General features: G+C 31.3%; 2 protein-coding genes and 1 long non-coding RNA gene across 3 annotated transcripts; 2 read left to right on the top strand and 1 right to left on the bottom strand.

Moving 5' to 3' along the window:
• The first annotated feature begins 5,170 nt into the window (after positions 1-5,170).
• Positions 5,171-6,236, top strand: LOC129905030 (uncharacterized). The gene is made up of 3 exons (XM_055980425.1): positions 5,171-5,391; positions 5,474-5,609; positions 5,772-6,236. Exons 1-3 carry the CDS (start codon positions 5,171-5,173, stop codon positions 6,234-6,236), a joined length of 822 nt encoding a protein of 273 aa, XP_055836400.1.
• A 1,182-nt stretch (positions 6,237-7,418) lies between these two features.
• LOC129871634 (uncharacterized) lies at positions 7,419-9,251 on the bottom strand. Its single transcript, XM_055946593.1, has 2 exons — positions 8,611-9,251; positions 7,419-7,853 (listed from the first exon to the last, which is right to left on the bottom strand). Exons 1-2 carry the CDS (start codon positions 9,115-9,117, stop codon positions 7,419-7,421), a joined length of 942 nt encoding a protein of 313 aa, XP_055802568.1. The 5' UTR covers positions 9,118-9,251.
• A 4,305-nt stretch (positions 9,252-13,556) lies between these two features.
• Positions 13,557-15,265, top strand: LOC129904980 (uncharacterized). The gene is made up of 3 exons (XR_008770543.1): positions 13,557-13,608; positions 15,046-15,145; positions 15,234-15,265. It is a non-coding gene; the product is annotated as an uncharacterized LOC129904980 (long non-coding RNA).
• Positions 15,266-16,460: the final 1,195 nt, after the last annotated feature.

Below are 16,460 nucleotides of genomic sequence, written 5' to 3'. Positions count from 1 at the left end.
AGACAAACATATTAAAACGAAGAAAGCTTAATAGAGACTCTTTTATTTTAACATGGATTTTTTAAATTTATTTTTCATTCAATGTTCTCATATATTATATTGAAGCTCGATAAATTAAATTTGGATTCGTCCTAAAAAAAATCACATTAAGGATAAAGAGCTCTAGTTTAACAAAGACAATTTCATACGTATTCCAAACTTGAATCCAAGACATCTAATTACGACTGTTATTGATATTATTGAACAAAGATTTCCTTGTTAGTTTCATTATTAATAATAGTAACAAGAAAATAAATATTGTATTATATATCTGGGATTTCGTGTCTTTGTTTTTGGAGGAGCATGCATGCATGAATGCTTCATTAATTTTATTTTTATTATTCTTCTGATTGTGGTCGAATGAGTTTTTAGTATTGATTTGCTTTCAATAATTTTTTTTATCTCTACGATGAAGGGTGATACTTTTTTACAAAAAAAATTTAAAATTTAAATATGATTTATATCATTCTAAAATGCAATAGAATCCTCAATTTGACTAATTTACCTGAAATATATAATCAAATTTGTTCTAAAATAGTAATATCTCAAAATAGATAGTCACATAATGAGATAGATTGAACTCATATACGATCTACTACATACTATTATAAATATTTTTTTCACTTCATTTAAACTTTTTGAGTTGAAGTTGACAATGCAATTGTATTTAGTTATAATTTTTGCAAATAATATTTAGTTGTTTGAATGTACTTTTCCTAAGAAAAAAAAATATGAAATATAATTCAAACATGACATATAATTTAAATTGATTATTTTTATTAATAAAAAAAGGAAAAAAGTGAAAGTGAAAAAGGCAAAAATAGAATTTTGAGTGTTTTTCAAATTTAAATATTTATAGCTAAACACGATTTTTCAATAAAGTAAAAAGAAATTCACAAAAAAAATTAAAAATATTCCCATGATCAAACGAATCCTAAATATACTGATCGAATGACGGTATCACGTTAGGATATTCATTAAAATGAACATTTATGACAATCCGATCAAATATTTTTTTTGACAAATTAAATTTAGGGTAAATTACCCTTATACACAACTTCCCCTAATATATTTACTTTTACTCCCATATACATCAAAAAATTTCCAAATTCCCTCCTTTTCCTTTCTCTCTCTAAAAGTCACTGATACATCCGCCCTATTCCTCTATTCTTGCCCTAATTTGCTCTTGTTAGTTAGTTACTCTTCAAGTGTTAATCAATTTCAAGGTTCCAAATAAGGTAATGTATCAATCTTTCCTTATATGAAACTTTAATTCATCCTCATTCAATATGATTTCTCCTAAAATTTGTATATTTTGATTTCTTCTGAAAATCTTTGAAAAATCTTCTAATTTTTTATCATTTGCTTTCTTCTGTAAATCTTTCTATTTGTGTTTCTCATACTTTAGCTTATACATATGGATTCCGTTCATGGTCTCAAATAGTCCACTAAAAATCAACGAAATCTTATTTCTCCCGGGTCTGATTCATCTTGGGAAGGTTACGACGAAGTTAGATCCAAACATCGTAACGATCCAGCAGTGATGAATAAGCTACGTGAGAATTTGAAGTCAAAAGCTACAGTTAAACATGCACCCAATGAAATAGTCAAAAAGATTGAAGGGGTTACAACACGCCCTAATCTCCCAAAGGTATGTGTTCAATTAAGTTTTTTTGTTTTAGAATGAAAATTTTGTGAAGGTTTTAATGTTTCTGATACATATCATTTATGTATTAGATACATAATATCTTTTTAAAAGGAAATCTTTTGAAGGTTTTTTATTTCTGATACATCATGTTTAAGTGTCTGTTGTTTTAATTTTTAATGATTCTGATATATATACATTTATGTATCAGATACATATTATCTTTTTCAAATGTATTTTTTTGGAGATTTTCTATTTCTGATACATCATTATTAAGTTTTAGTTTCTGTTGTTTTAATTTTTAATGACTCTGATACATATATATTTATGTATCAGATACATAATGTATTTTTCAAATGTAATTATTTGAGATTTACTATTTCTGATACATTATGTTTAAATCTCAGTTTATGTTATTTCAAGTTTAATGATTCTGATACATATACATTTATGTATCAGATACATAATGTATGTTTCATATGAAATTTTTTGAGAATTACTAATTCCGATTCATCATCTTTAAGCCTCAGTATTTGTTATTTCAAGTTTTAATGATTCTGATACATATAGATTTATGTATCAGATACATAATGTATTTTTCAAATGCAATATTTTTAGGGATTTACTATTTCTGATACACCATGTGTAAGTGTCATTTTTTGATGTTTCAAATTTTAATGATTCTGATACATATACATGTATGTATCAGAATATAATATATAATTGTTTCTGATACATCTTCTGTATGTATCAGAATCTCATCTTATGCATCAGATATCTTAATGCATATGATACATCGTATCCATGTATAGAGTTCAAGTTGTATTTAACCATTTTCATGTCAATACAGGGAATGAAATACGTCATTAAGAAGATCCCATCACACCCATTGAGATTCGGAACGGCATATAGGGCTAATTTTTTTGATGATTTTGAATCATCAATAGGTGAAGAAGGTATAAAGTTATTTAGGCAATCTATATTTGGTCACTACTTAGATATGCCAAACTGCAACTTTCAAGGGCAAATCATCAAATGCCTCTTACTTCTTGAGGTAGACCAAAAAAACAAAGAAGAACTGCACATTCGTCATGTGCAGGGTAATATACTGCGATTTACAATAAATGATTTTGCTATCATTACTGGTTTGCGATGCACCGGTAATATGAATGACTTCAAGTATTCTGATGATCAAGCAAGTAGATTATTGTCTTTATATTTTCCTGGTGCCAAAAATGGGGTCAACAAAGCTCGTTTCGTTGAGCGTTTTCTGGTTGGAGGATGGAAAACAAACGAAGATGCCATTCAGATGGCCATTCTCTATTTCATCCATACTTTTATTTTTTCTCAACTAGGTGATGCACCTATATCAGTTGATGATTTCAAGATGGTAGAAGATGGTAGTTATGAGCAATATCCATGGGGAAATTAGCATATTCAAAATTGATAAAAGGAATGCGTCAGGAGTTTTCAAATGCCAAACAAATGTATCGTCTAGGCGGCATGCCATACGCTCTGAATGTTTGGATATATGAATGTGCATCTCAAGTTCCCTCTGAAATTGCTGTAAGAGTGGGTAATAAAATTCCCAGAATTCTTAACTGGCGTGTTGTCGCCGTGAAGCCAAAATTTGAGACCTTCATGTCTACCATCTTCAGTGAGGTACATGCTTTGAATATTATTCGTTTATGCACTGATTCATTATACATAAAATCTAAGATACATTATATATCCATGACCTTGATACAGTATAATTTGATTCATAAAGTAGATGTATCAGCTCATATATTTATGTATCAGGATATAAATGTATCAAGATATAATGTATCTTATACATATACTTTATATAACCTTTCTGATACATATTATGGTATGTATCAGAAAGGTATTTACAGCTCATGAAAACTCATTTATCAGTATTTACAACTCATGAAATCTCTATCTTATGTATCAAATTATAATGTATCAAGAATTATATCTCATGATACATCTGCATGTATGTATCAGATAATGTTGTTTTTCTATCAGTTTAGCATGTATGAAGGATTAATATTTCTGATACATCATGTTTATGTATCAGTATTAACATATATCAATTATTCAATTTTTTTGCAGTATCCATGCTCCAATATTGTCCAATCTCAACATGAAATGGAATCTATTGCCGTTCATGACAGCCAACAGAAACCTGAAGATTCAACATCGGCTGCCAATGTCAATTTTAGAAAACCTCATGAAATCACTGGATTTGAGGACTTTTCAACAACACCACCCATTGAATTTTTAAAGAGATCCAGGGATGTCGCTGAGACATCTTCTCCAGCTCCTTCCAAGAGAATGAAGACTTCCCCTGCTAAAAAGCCAATTCAAGTAGAAATAGCCAACATGCACAAGGATTTCTTATCACCAAATGAATCAGAAAATCTTGTTTCTCCTGACAATGAACCGGGGGCAAAGTCACCAAAGGAATCAGAAAAGCTTGTTTCTCCTGACAATGTACCAGGGGCGAAGTCAGCTATAGGAGGTAAATCTTCCGGTCATTCGGATCGAATTATTCATATGCAATTCAAAGCATTGAAGAAGTCCATAAAGAAGTCTCTAAAGAGATACGTAAGTTATTACTTTAAGATGTATCACGTACAATATACTTTTAATTAGGTGATACATTCTAATTTTTCATATACATGTATCAAGGTTGACCAGAAGTTCAAGCGTTTGGAGAACAAAATGGATTCAAATCACATTGATCTTTTGAAAGCCATCGACAGTATGACGAACCGAATGACTGGCATATCATCTCAAGTTAAAAAAGATGATTTTGATCAATCATTCCATGTGGTTGAACAACAAGAAGCACCTACTGGATTGGAGGTGCACAATTTTGCAAATAAATCTGACCCACCCCAAAAAAATGACAAATCTAATGTCCAGGAAGATATTAAGGTACATACATCATGTAATATTTGATATTTATGCTTTTAAACTTCTCGATACTTTTCATTGTCATGTATCAAATATAAATGTTATTATGTTTTCAGGGACCTGAACCATCCACCATAATAAATCAGGTGGACAACATATCGGAACAAAGCATTTTAGCAGATGTTCCTGAATTATTTGATCAGCAAGTTTTTTCTGATACATTAAAGGTAATGTATCAGAAACAAATTGATGAATAATTTGATTCTATATATATATTTTGTATAAGCTCTACCTCTTTAAATATATATATCTAGACATTTAGTATATATATATATCATAAGTAAATGTTATTATGTTTCCAGGAAGATGAACCATCCGTCAAGGATGTATCAGCACGCCAAATGGAACCACAAAGAGCAGATACTGATCAGCTTATTGCTGATTCTGATACATTACAGGTAATGTATTAGATTCTTTACTGAGATAAAGTCAACATTATTAATTTTTTTAATGACGTTATACATTACGTGTAGAACACTGGAAAGAAAGATGGAGGAGTAGCTGATGATAAATCTGCCAAATGTTACGCATCCTTCGAAGATCTTACAGTCGCCGTATCTTTCAAACTTTGGGTCGAGTGAAAAGGGAAAGGAAAATTTGTCAGATGTTACGCATCAGACACACCCTTTTGAAGGTTTTGGTATATGCTATCAACCCCCTTCCGAGCTTGTCACAGACTACTCTCAATGGATAGATAAAGGACTTCTAAAATCACATGGCAACAAGTAAGTATGACATATTCAACTTATACCCATACAAGTCGTGTATTATAATTGTTATGTTATTAAACTACAAGTTTCCATTCAGGAATTCGAAGGAGGATCATTACAGATCTAAGTGCTCTTCATTCGGCTTTGAAAGAATGGACTTTGTTGTGGCATTTCCTAAAGATAAGAACTGGTTCTACCTAATGTCACAGCCGGACAGATGCTGGAACGATGAGGTAAAAATTTCATCATAAATAATATGATACAACTCATACTAACTACCTGATACATACATATTAATGTATCTGATACATAGATAGATAAATGTATCTGATACATACATAATCTGATACATGATGCTAGTTGTTATATAACTAATACTTTCTTAAAATGTGCAGCACATCGATGTAATATTTTACTACCTTCGGAAGAAATCGAAGATGCAGTTGAGCAATCAGTATCGATACACAACGACAAATTGCATTTTCAAAAATTACATTGAATATGCACACACACGCTACTATCACCTTCCACCTAACATTTCTACACAAGAAGATATGGCAAGGGCCACTGTTACAGCTCATCAAGAGAGATCCGTGAAGAACATAATAAGAGGTTTCTCAATACCAGCCGGTTTGCCCTGGCATTTAGTAGATGAGGTATACATTCCAGTAAACTGTGACATGGATTTTCATTGGGTTCTTGCGGTAGTTGTGTTGAAAGAGAGGTTGATACGTGTGTATGATTCATCGCCTAGACGAAGAAGTAGCAACCCTTCCCAAGAGATCCAAAAGATAGCAGCAATGCTACCAACATACCTGCAAGACAGTGGTTTCTTTGACAACAACGAACGTACTGATTGATCGTCTCTTGATTCATACAAGGACAAATCAACCGGTAATATGCTTGAACCACATCACCCATTAGCAGTTGAGTATGTTGAAGGAATTGCGCAACAGGGAAGTGGCAGCTTGTGAGTATTAACATCGGCTATGTATACCTAAATCATTCATATGTCAATTTTACTTTTTCTAAATTCCTGTATTCCTTTATTTGCAGGGATTGTGGAGTTTTCCTGGCCATGTTTGCTGAATATCTTAGTGATGGAATTTCTATTCCAAGTACCGGACTAAACGCTCAATTCTTCCGTTCAAGATATGCCACACTCTTATGGAGATATGGTTGTCAGAAGGCCATGGATGGTTATGTTAGCGATAACGACGATCCAAAAAAACCAAGGAGAGACATATCTCCAAACCAAGGAGAACTGATTGATGTCCAATAATTTTTTTTTGATAGTAAACATTTTAGGTGATTCTGATTCTTCCAATGTATCTGATACATAAACTGTAATGTATCATATTTAGTATATTTTAATATTTCCATACCTCAGATTTACTATGTTTTTTTCTGGTGTCAAAATGGAATATAAATTCAAAGTTTATGTTTTATACTCTATTGTATCAAACTTGTATCGAGTATAATATTCATAAGTGTCACATTTTGTGAATTCTGATACATGAATCAAGTTTTTTTTATTATGATACATTATGCACATGTATCAAATTCTCATTTCTCAATATTTAATGATTCTGATACATTAATTTTTTGCATAAGAATTCTATGTCTCAAGATTTAAAGTATATGATACATCTTGCTTATGTATCAGATTCGCATTTATCAAGATTTACTGCATATGATAATCTACAACCTATATCAAATAGGATCTTATGTATCACCAACAACTTTTGTGTAATTATGGTTGTCGAAAAGACAAGAATGTTTATGTTTGGGAAAATAACGATCCAAAAAATAAACCATGTGAGATTTGTCATTAATCCAAGTCATGGCGAACCGATGGACGTCCTCTATTTTAGTTTTAAAAAATTGTAGCAATAAAATGTTCTAATCTTGATACATAAAAAAATTGTCATTAAAAGATTTTTATATTTATGTCACGTGTCAAACTCAAATATAAAATATAATAATAGATGTTATTTTATGATTCAATTAGAATGTACACCGAGATACCAAAAACATCATATCTATTTAGGAATGAAATTACAAGTCTTTCTGTTATGGCCTTCGTGGCCACAACGTCCACAAGAATTTGTGCTACTTGTTATTTTCTCATTAGCGAACTTTTTTCTCCCTTTCTTTGGTCTTCCTGGCATCCTTTTGTATATTGGCGGCAAGACAATTTCTTCCAAAATTTCCTTCGGAGCAGTCCAGTCTTTCTTATCTGGCATTGGAACCATTGGTAATTCATAAGTATTTGCCAATGCCTCTGGTTTGTAGTAATCAGAACAATATGGGTGCAGGTCAGTAATGTTCTTGCTCTTTAACACTGCAATTGCATGTGGACATGGTATCTCGTCTAGTTGAAATCTACCACAAGTGCATATTTTTCTCTCTAGACACATAATGTATCTTATACCTAATTCGTAAACAGAATAAAGATACTCTGATGAAGCAACAACCTGCAGGAATTATATTTCAAATTTATGTATCAGTACTGCTTCCTCACATACACAACTATGTATCAGAACTGATGTTAAAGGGTAATAATTATCACAGGATATACATATCAGACGAATCAACAACCAGCAAGAAATAAATTTCACATATATGTATCAGAAAGTACGTATCAATTACAGAAATGATGTATCAGAACTGATGTATCAGTATGTATTTTAAACATGTTATGTTTATATGTGTCAGTACTTATGTATCAACTACACATTTGATGTATCCGAATTGATATATCAGTGAATAATGAGCACAGACTTTACTTGAATGACGAAGCAACAAACTGATATAAATAAACTTCACATATATCTAATAGTACTTATGTATCATCTACACTAATAATGTATCTACACTGATGTATCAGTATATATTTAGAACAATTTATGCATAACTGATTAATCATCAGCCTGAAGGAAAATAATCTTTACATATATGTATCATAACTTATGTATCAAATGTAGAACTTATGTATCATAATTGAAGTTTCATTATTTAATTAGCACATGTTATACATAACTGATGAATCATCAGCCACCAAAAAATAAATAACACATATATGTATCATAAAGTATGATTCAATTACAGAAATGATGTATTAGAATGGATGTATCAATATATATGTATCAGAAAGTATATATCAGAAAGTATCTATCATGTACCAGAACTGATGTATCAGTATATATGCGTAAGAAAGTATGTATCGTGTACCTTCATTCTCGAACACTTGATCGTGTTTGAAACTAGGATATCTTCGAATTTTCTACCCAAAGTATGTTTTGTATAAGATGCTATTTCTCTATTTTTGCAGTTCCAAGAACCAAATAACATTCTCGTTTGCTCCAAAAAGTCAATTATAGGCAGCTCTCGTGCTTCAACAAGACATCCATTGATACATTCTGCGATGTTAGAAGTCATCATTCTACCCCTGTTGACAGTGGCATGAACCCTTGACCACTTTTCGTATCCTGCATTTTTTAAATATTGTGCCACCCGTTGATCGATTCTTTCAACTTTGGCCATTAATTTATCGACTTCATCTTTTCGGTATGCCTTGGCCATTGAATAGAAGATGTCACTTAGTACAGCTTTGCTCCTTCTGTATTTAGTACACACATTTTTCCATATATGCCATATGCATGCAAAATGAGGAACATTGGGAAATACCATGCTTACACTCTTGATTATGCTTTCGTTCCTATCTGATACAACACACATATTGTCCCTCTCTCCAAATGCATTCTTGAAATTCTGAAAAATCCACGTCCATGATGAATCATTTTCCGTATCAACAATACCATACGCCAACGGCAATATGCAACCTAATAAATCAATAATAGCGATACAATAGTTATTAGAATTCATCAGAATCACAACAAACGTGAAAAATGAGATGGCACACTATTATTCAATAAGAAACAGTATAAGAAAGTAATACATGCCCCATCAAGTGTGCTAGCTGATACAAACGTCCCTTTATAAGGTCCATCAAGATGTGCACCGTCAACAACAACTACTGATCGACAAAACTGAAACCCCCTCATCAAGGGCCTTAACGCTATTAACAAATACATGAATTCATCAGTTGATGACTTGTGCATACTTATGTACGAATTTGGATATACAGTTTTTAGAATATGTATATATACAGGCAGCTGTCTATATCCATCAGCAGGTTTTCCCCTTAACATCTGCAAAGCATGCTCTTTTGAACGCCATGCCTGTTGATAGGTAATATCAATTCCATACGCTGATTTAATATCCTCTCGTATATCATTAGGGGTGACAATTCTCTTATGATTAACCAATTTAGGGGCTGTGAATGCACTAACAAAAGCCTTTGTAGCATGAACTTTGTTGAAAATCCTATCTCTGAGTGCACATGAATGTTCACTATTGAAATATCTAACTTTGAATATATCCGTTTTTTTTTCAACATGAAGCTTTCATTCTCCAACAACATCCTTCTGAAAGGCATACTATCACATAACTGCATTTGTATTAAAAAAATGACATGTATCATATCAATATTTTTTCATTTATAATATCAACAAATACAATGACATACTGATAGGAAGTGTGTCAACCCATGTACTTGATACATGCTTCTTTGTATGTATTGTTAAAAAAAAACATCTGATACATAGAGTATTATGAACCTGATACATACTGACAGCATTATTATCATTTTTAACTGAGTTACAGGAATGTAGTTTTGATGTATCATGACATGATTTTTTTTTTTTTAAGAATGTATCATGCACAGACAGTAATATGTATCTGATACATACTGTTGGATACTATCCAACATCAAAATTTCCAAATGCAGAAATGGAGTTTTGATGTATCATGACATGAAAAATTATTTTACTTTAAGAATGTATCAGATACACACAGTAATATGTATCTGATACATACTGTTGGATACTATCCAACATCAAAATTTCCAAATGCAGAAATGGAGTTTTGATGTATCATGACATGAAAAATTATTTTATTTTAAGAATGTATCAGATACACACAGTAATATGTATCTGATACATACTGTTGGATACTATCCAACATCAAAATTTCCAGATGCAGAAATGTAGTTTTGATGTATAATGACATGAAAAATTATTTTACTTTAAGAATGTATCAGATACATACAGTAATATGTATCTGATATATACTGTTGGATACTATCCAACATCAAAATTTTCAAATGCAGAATATGCGCATACCTTTTACTGTCGGATCTTTTAACCTTGAAATTAAATTCATTATTGATTTTGTATTTGGCCATTACATCAACTAGAGTTGCTTTATCCTTATAGAATTGATTCTCCTTCACTTCCGCACCATTTGTATCATCTATGTAGTTCGTCAACTCCAATTCTGCAATATAACAACTTGCAACTTTACCAGATTCTTCTAAACCAAAATTATGGAACTCATTCGCATTTGATTCGGCACAAACGATTGCTCCAGATGTACTGTCGAATGATTTTATCTCACATCTTTTTATATCAAAGCTTGATATGCACAGGGGATAATTCACGAAACCAGGCTCTTTCTTCTTCAACTCTACGTAAAGATTAACACCCATATCATTACGAATATATATTGGCGACGAGTTACCTTCAACTATGTATCGGATTTCAATTTCTTTCTCTGATTCATCCACACTCAATTCAGCAGCGATTGTTGCTTTTAAATTTGAGTAAGATACATTGTCACCGACAACGATTCCATCACTTTTGTATTGTTCATAAGTAATATCGGATTGTCAAACTCCAGAATATCTCAGTAGTATCGGGATATTCATATCGATTAATTGATGAAACGCGAAGTTTGCTTTGAATTGATGCTCTGTTGTTTTTCTTGTACTCGATGCTCTGACTTTTGACTTCAAAATTCATCTACATAACTGTCGCCTTCTTTAATAGATCAGTAATTGATATAAAGAGCCAATCTTTTATCCATAAATAGCTGATGTGCATTAACTATTATATAGCTAAAGTTATGTATCAGATACATAACTTATGTATCAGCAAAAGTTGAAAAATAATTGAAATCAACTTCGGTATGAATTGATGCTCTGTTTTTTCCATTCGAGACGACGCTATGTTTTTTGGCTTGAATCTTCATGGACATAACAATTGTTTTTTTTAACAATTGATGTATCATATACATAACTGATATATCAGATACATAACCCAAACTGAAAAAAAAATGGAAACGAAGTTGGTTTGTTTTTATGCTCTGTTTTTTTTGGCTTAAATCTTCAACTGCACAACCGTTCTTTTTTTAACCAAATTAATCCCATTAATTAGATCACTAATTGATTTGAAGAACCAATCATCCCTTATATTAAGATACTATCCATAAATAGATGATCTTCATTAATTACTGATTGGATAATTGATGTATCAGATACAAATCTAACGTATCAGAAAAGTTGAAAAAAAGGGGATATCGGGTAATTTTGATACAATGAGGGATGTATAGTAATTAAACTTTTCCATTATGGGATTTAGGTAAAGTTTACTTAAATTTAAACATTGAGAGACAAAAGTCTAATTTAACATTTCACCTAAGTACTACTTTTATGATAAGTAAAGTCTTCCATATACACGATATTCAGCAAATTCAGAGCTTTAAGAGGTAAAATTATGAATATAATAATAATATAAAATAATGATTTAATTTGTTATACACTTTAAAATAACAAAAAGATAGATATGTGTTTAAAATGTATTTTTCATAATAAATATTACAGTATATTATTGATGAATAGAAAATAAAGCTAGTAAAATATGAAATTGTGTTTAACAACTAAAAAGTATTTTTTCAAAAAAAATAAAAAGGAAGAAGCAAAATATGAGAAGTTTCATAATTACACTATTGTAAAATAGCAGGATGAATTTTTATTCTTGTCGTCTTTTATATTCTCTTGATTCGTCACCTTTCAAGAAATAAACATGTTTAAGGAATTTTATCCTACGTATGAAAATATGCATATGATATCTTTTTCTAATTTATACTTGTTAATCTTACATGATATTTTTAAATCATATATATACTGAAGAGAAATCGAAATGATGAAAAAGAATTAAAAAATCTAAATTGTATCCCTGATTATCACTAAAAATGTCCTTTAACCTAAATTTTAAATAAGTACTGGGGAAAAAAATCACTTCAGTTGTTCTACCACTCAATTTGGGTAAATATTTATCTGCATTACTTTATACTACTAGTTAAATAAACATATGAGGCATGTCTTAAATAGTTATTAGTAAATCATTGATTAATACATATATATTTTCATTTTCGTTTATCTTTTAACGATGATATATTCAAATAATTTGATGTAAATATTTGACGCAGACAATTTTTACAATTTAGCCGCTTCATCATTCTCATAATTAAAATCCTCCAATGTTTCCTTAGGAGATCTATAGTCAGAACTTTCTGTAAAAGTCATCTTCTATAACAACATATGTGGAATTGATCTTTCATTTTATGTCATAATATGTATATATTTAGTGCAATTTCATGAATAGTATTTGGTGTCTACATAGTCTTGTTTTCTAGCTTGTGAAAATATAAAGAGACTATTTTCGATAAATTTTTGATTTAACAATAATAATAGCATATTCAGTATAATTCCACAAGTGAAATTTGAGAAGGATGATGTGTGTGCAACTTTAACCCTATCCAGTAAAGGTATAAAACAATAATAACAATATACTCAGTGAAATCTCACAAAATAGGGTCTAGGGAGGATAAAATGTGCGCAGATCTTACCACTACCTCGTAGAGGGAGAGAGACTGTTTTCGAAATTAGACGCTCGACTCAAGTGCATGAATCCCAAATAAAAGAAGAAGAAAAACAGTAATAACAACAGTAAAATAGAAATAAAATGATAATTTTACAACAGCAACAACAATATTGTTATAAATCGATTTGATAATAAGACAAAATGAATAGTACTGCAGATCACTACGTCCATTTCAGTACGTACCATTATGATCTTTTTTAGCAGCATATAATGAACATTTATTTTCCATTTTCGGCTCTTTGAATTAGCGCTTATTCTTCTTCATATTTTTTTCTTCCATTTTATGTATGTTTTTGATTTGAGTTAATATTTTTGATTTTTTTTTCTTCAGAGGTCTCTTTTCTTAGTGTTTCTTCAGATCCAAGTTTTGTTCTTCTCCAAACTGGTAACTTATCTTTTCTCTTTTTTTCTTTTTCTAAGATAATGGTAAGATCTGTGTACATTCTATCTTCCATCCACTTTATGGAATTACATTGGGTATATATGACTGGCAAAATGAGAGGAGAAATCCACTGTTAGACTCATTTTCCGGTGATGAGGGAGTGGCATTTGGGTGGCTAAAGAGTCGTTAATGGAGACTGTTTGCTTAGAGAACAGTCGGAGAAAGGTTTTTAGAGAGCTGAAGTATATATAAAAAAGGCAGTCCGGTGCACTAAAGCTCCCGCTATGCGCGGGGTCCGGGAAAGGGCCTGACCACAAGGGTCTATTGTACGCAGCCTTGCCTTGCATTTCTGTCAGAGGCTGTTTCCAAGGCTTGAACCCTCCTGGTCATATGACAGCAACTTTACCAGTTACTCCAAGGCTCCCCTTCAGCTGAAGTATATATAGATAGTTGCAAAGAAATGTGTAATACTTGTCTCTGAGTTTAAACTGAAAGGCATTTTGACTTCCTTGAGTTGGATGACAATACACCATGAGATTGTAGCATTTAGTTCTAAAAAAGTGTCCCATGAGATTGCAGCTTAACCAATTCTATCCATAGTGATTGTTCCTTTAGTTTAATTTGTCTCGAAATTCGATAATCCAAGAATGTAACTTCTAGGAAGTACTCTTGATATCATGAGTTTTAGCTTCTGTTAAGTGTAATACTTCTCTTATATGGCAAATCTTGAGAAATTGGTTAGACCCTTTTCATTTTCTAGATTATTAGATAAACTATTGGTTCTAGTTTGATGTTCATAGCTGAAAATTAGGGAACTTTCTTCAAATCTTGTTTGTAGTTTCAAGAACCTTTGAACCTCTGTTGGAAAGATAGGTATGTTGTTGTTGTACCTGAAACAAGAATGAAAATCTTGATTTTGAGCAAGATGCTCTTCATGTATTGGAGAGATTACCATCTTAATAATAATCTGTAGCTGAAGGAGAGAAATAGAAAAGTTCCAGCTTTTTTATATGCCATACCATTTTCGTCGAACAGAACATGTCTTGAAGAAACCTCCCTTGTAGCTCGTTCTAGATTACGTATGGACTATATCCAAGAAAGAATGTTGGCTCGTTTGAGTCACTTGGGATATAAAAGTTAAAAGCATTGAAGAAGATGAGCATTGTGTAATCCCAATGGTAAGCCCCCTTCCTGTAATTTGTGGCTCACAGAAAGGAGAGTTCAAAGAGAATTCTTTTGATTTGGTATGGATATTCTTCTAAAGATTGATTTTATCTCATGTTTCAAATACTTGTAGAATAGAGATAATGACAAAGGGAACTGTTCCTTTTGTAACTATGATTAACAATTTGTTACATGATACAAAAGACATATCAGAAATCTTGTTCAATAATACATAAAATGTGTTAATATAATGCTCTCTTTGTTTTCTTTTTCTAGCCACCATATATGGCAGGTGAACCTGAAGATTTTGAATTTAGTTTGAGAGATGCGCCTACTCCTATACTTCTCCCCTACATTCGAACGCAGGGTCCCATGCGTAAGTATGATTATATTATTCTTTTTAAAATATGGTGTACTATCATAGTATATATAATTTGACTGTATTTTCTATTTCAATTTTGAAGATATCTGTTATGCATATAGTACAACAGAAGCCGTATCAAATTTGTTAGGGCCGAGGGTGAGTTGATATCTCCCTCACTTGTCATATCCCTTAGTAGAACCTTACTCGGATACCACGTTGTCACGGACTTAGACTTCAACTAAGACCTCCTACGTGCGGCACTTGACAATTTACTCATGAATCTTTCACGATCTTGCAAGCTCAAGTAAGCCTTTAAGACTAGATCGCTAAGGGAACGCTAGATTGTAAGAAAGAAAAGAGAGCTTTTATGAAGAAACTTTGTATTACTTGGAAGAATGCTTGATTTCTGGATGGCTTGTTACAAATGAATGTCCCCTCTATTTATACTACTCCTAAAGAGCTTAAGTGTAAATAAAAATTGATATACAAGTCCTTTCATATTTACTAAAAAGTTTTTACTCTAGAATTTTCTACACACTCTAGAGAATTCTAGAGGACTCTACGTCTTTCAAGATTTTCTTACAATATTCTACAAGAATCTAGAGTCTTCTACAAACCTCTCCAAAACTCTAGATTTTTCCCTCTTTTTCAAGATCAAGTGACGGATCATAATAAAAAGTTAAATAATACTAGAAATACCCTTGTCATACAAGCAGGCATGTTGATGAATAGATGCCTACTTGTAGTCTCTTATACTTTACAGTAAAATAAGTCAAATAAAAATAAGCTAAAATAGAAAATATTAAAGATTTTTTTTTGTCGCGACAAGCACTAAACTATGTACATTAAGAGATATGTCATTTTTTATTGATTAGTATAAAATTGTGTGCTAATAAATATTTATCATAAATAATTAAGTCCGTTTGATTTCTCAAAATATATAACAATCCAATTTGAATTAAACAACATATTTAATTTTCCTTATTTAAACCAAATATTTTCTAGAAACCAAATTATTTTAGGAAATTACTTGTTTGCAAATCCTTGTTTTTATATAGAAAAAAAGAAAATGAACCCCAAAACAAACCCTCAAATTTTACTTTCCTTGTATAATCCTTAAACAGAAATTAATTAAATCAATTAGAAAAAAATATAAATGAAAACATGTGTCTCTTCGTTTGAGGCGGTGAGAAATTATTAGATTTAAATCAATACGAAAAAGACAATGACGATCATCCGATTATCCTTAAAGTCAATTACACAAGCTCTCAATATGTTCTTCAAAGTCTGAATAGTATGCTCGGTTTGACCATCAGTGTGAGGGTGA

This window comes from Solanum dulcamara, chromosome 10 (assembly GCF_947179165.1).
Source record: "Solanum dulcamara chromosome 10, daSolDulc1.2, whole genome shotgun sequence".
In the NCBI taxonomy this organism is placed as follows: Eukaryota; Viridiplantae; Streptophyta; class Magnoliopsida; order Solanales; family Solanaceae; genus Solanum; species Solanum dulcamara.
The sequence above is the reverse complement of the archived record's forward strand: the minus strand, read 5'-3'. Positions and strand labels throughout refer to the sequence as shown.

Bases quoted from the DNA above. Each gene is read 5' to 3' on its own strand.
- LOC129905030 (XM_055980425.1), top strand. From the start codon at position 5,171: ATGATAAATCTGCCAAATGTTACGCATCCTTCGAAGATCTTACAGTCG. The intron at 5,392-5,473 runs GTAAGTATGACA...GTTTCCATTCAG, and splicing joins CTAAAATCACATGGCAACAA to GAATTCGAAGGAGGATCATT. The intron at 5,610-5,771 runs GTAAAAATTTCA...TAAAATGTGCAG, and splicing joins ACAGATGCTGGAACGATGAG to CACATCGATGTAATATTTTA.
- LOC129871634 (XM_055946593.1), bottom strand. From the start codon at position 9,117: ATGTGTGTTGTATCAGATAGGAACGAAAGCATAATCAAGAGTGTAAGC. The intron at 7,854-8,610 runs GTACACGATACA...TAATTCCTGCAG, and splicing joins TCAAGTGTTCGAGAATGAAG to GTTGTTGCTTCATCAGAGTA.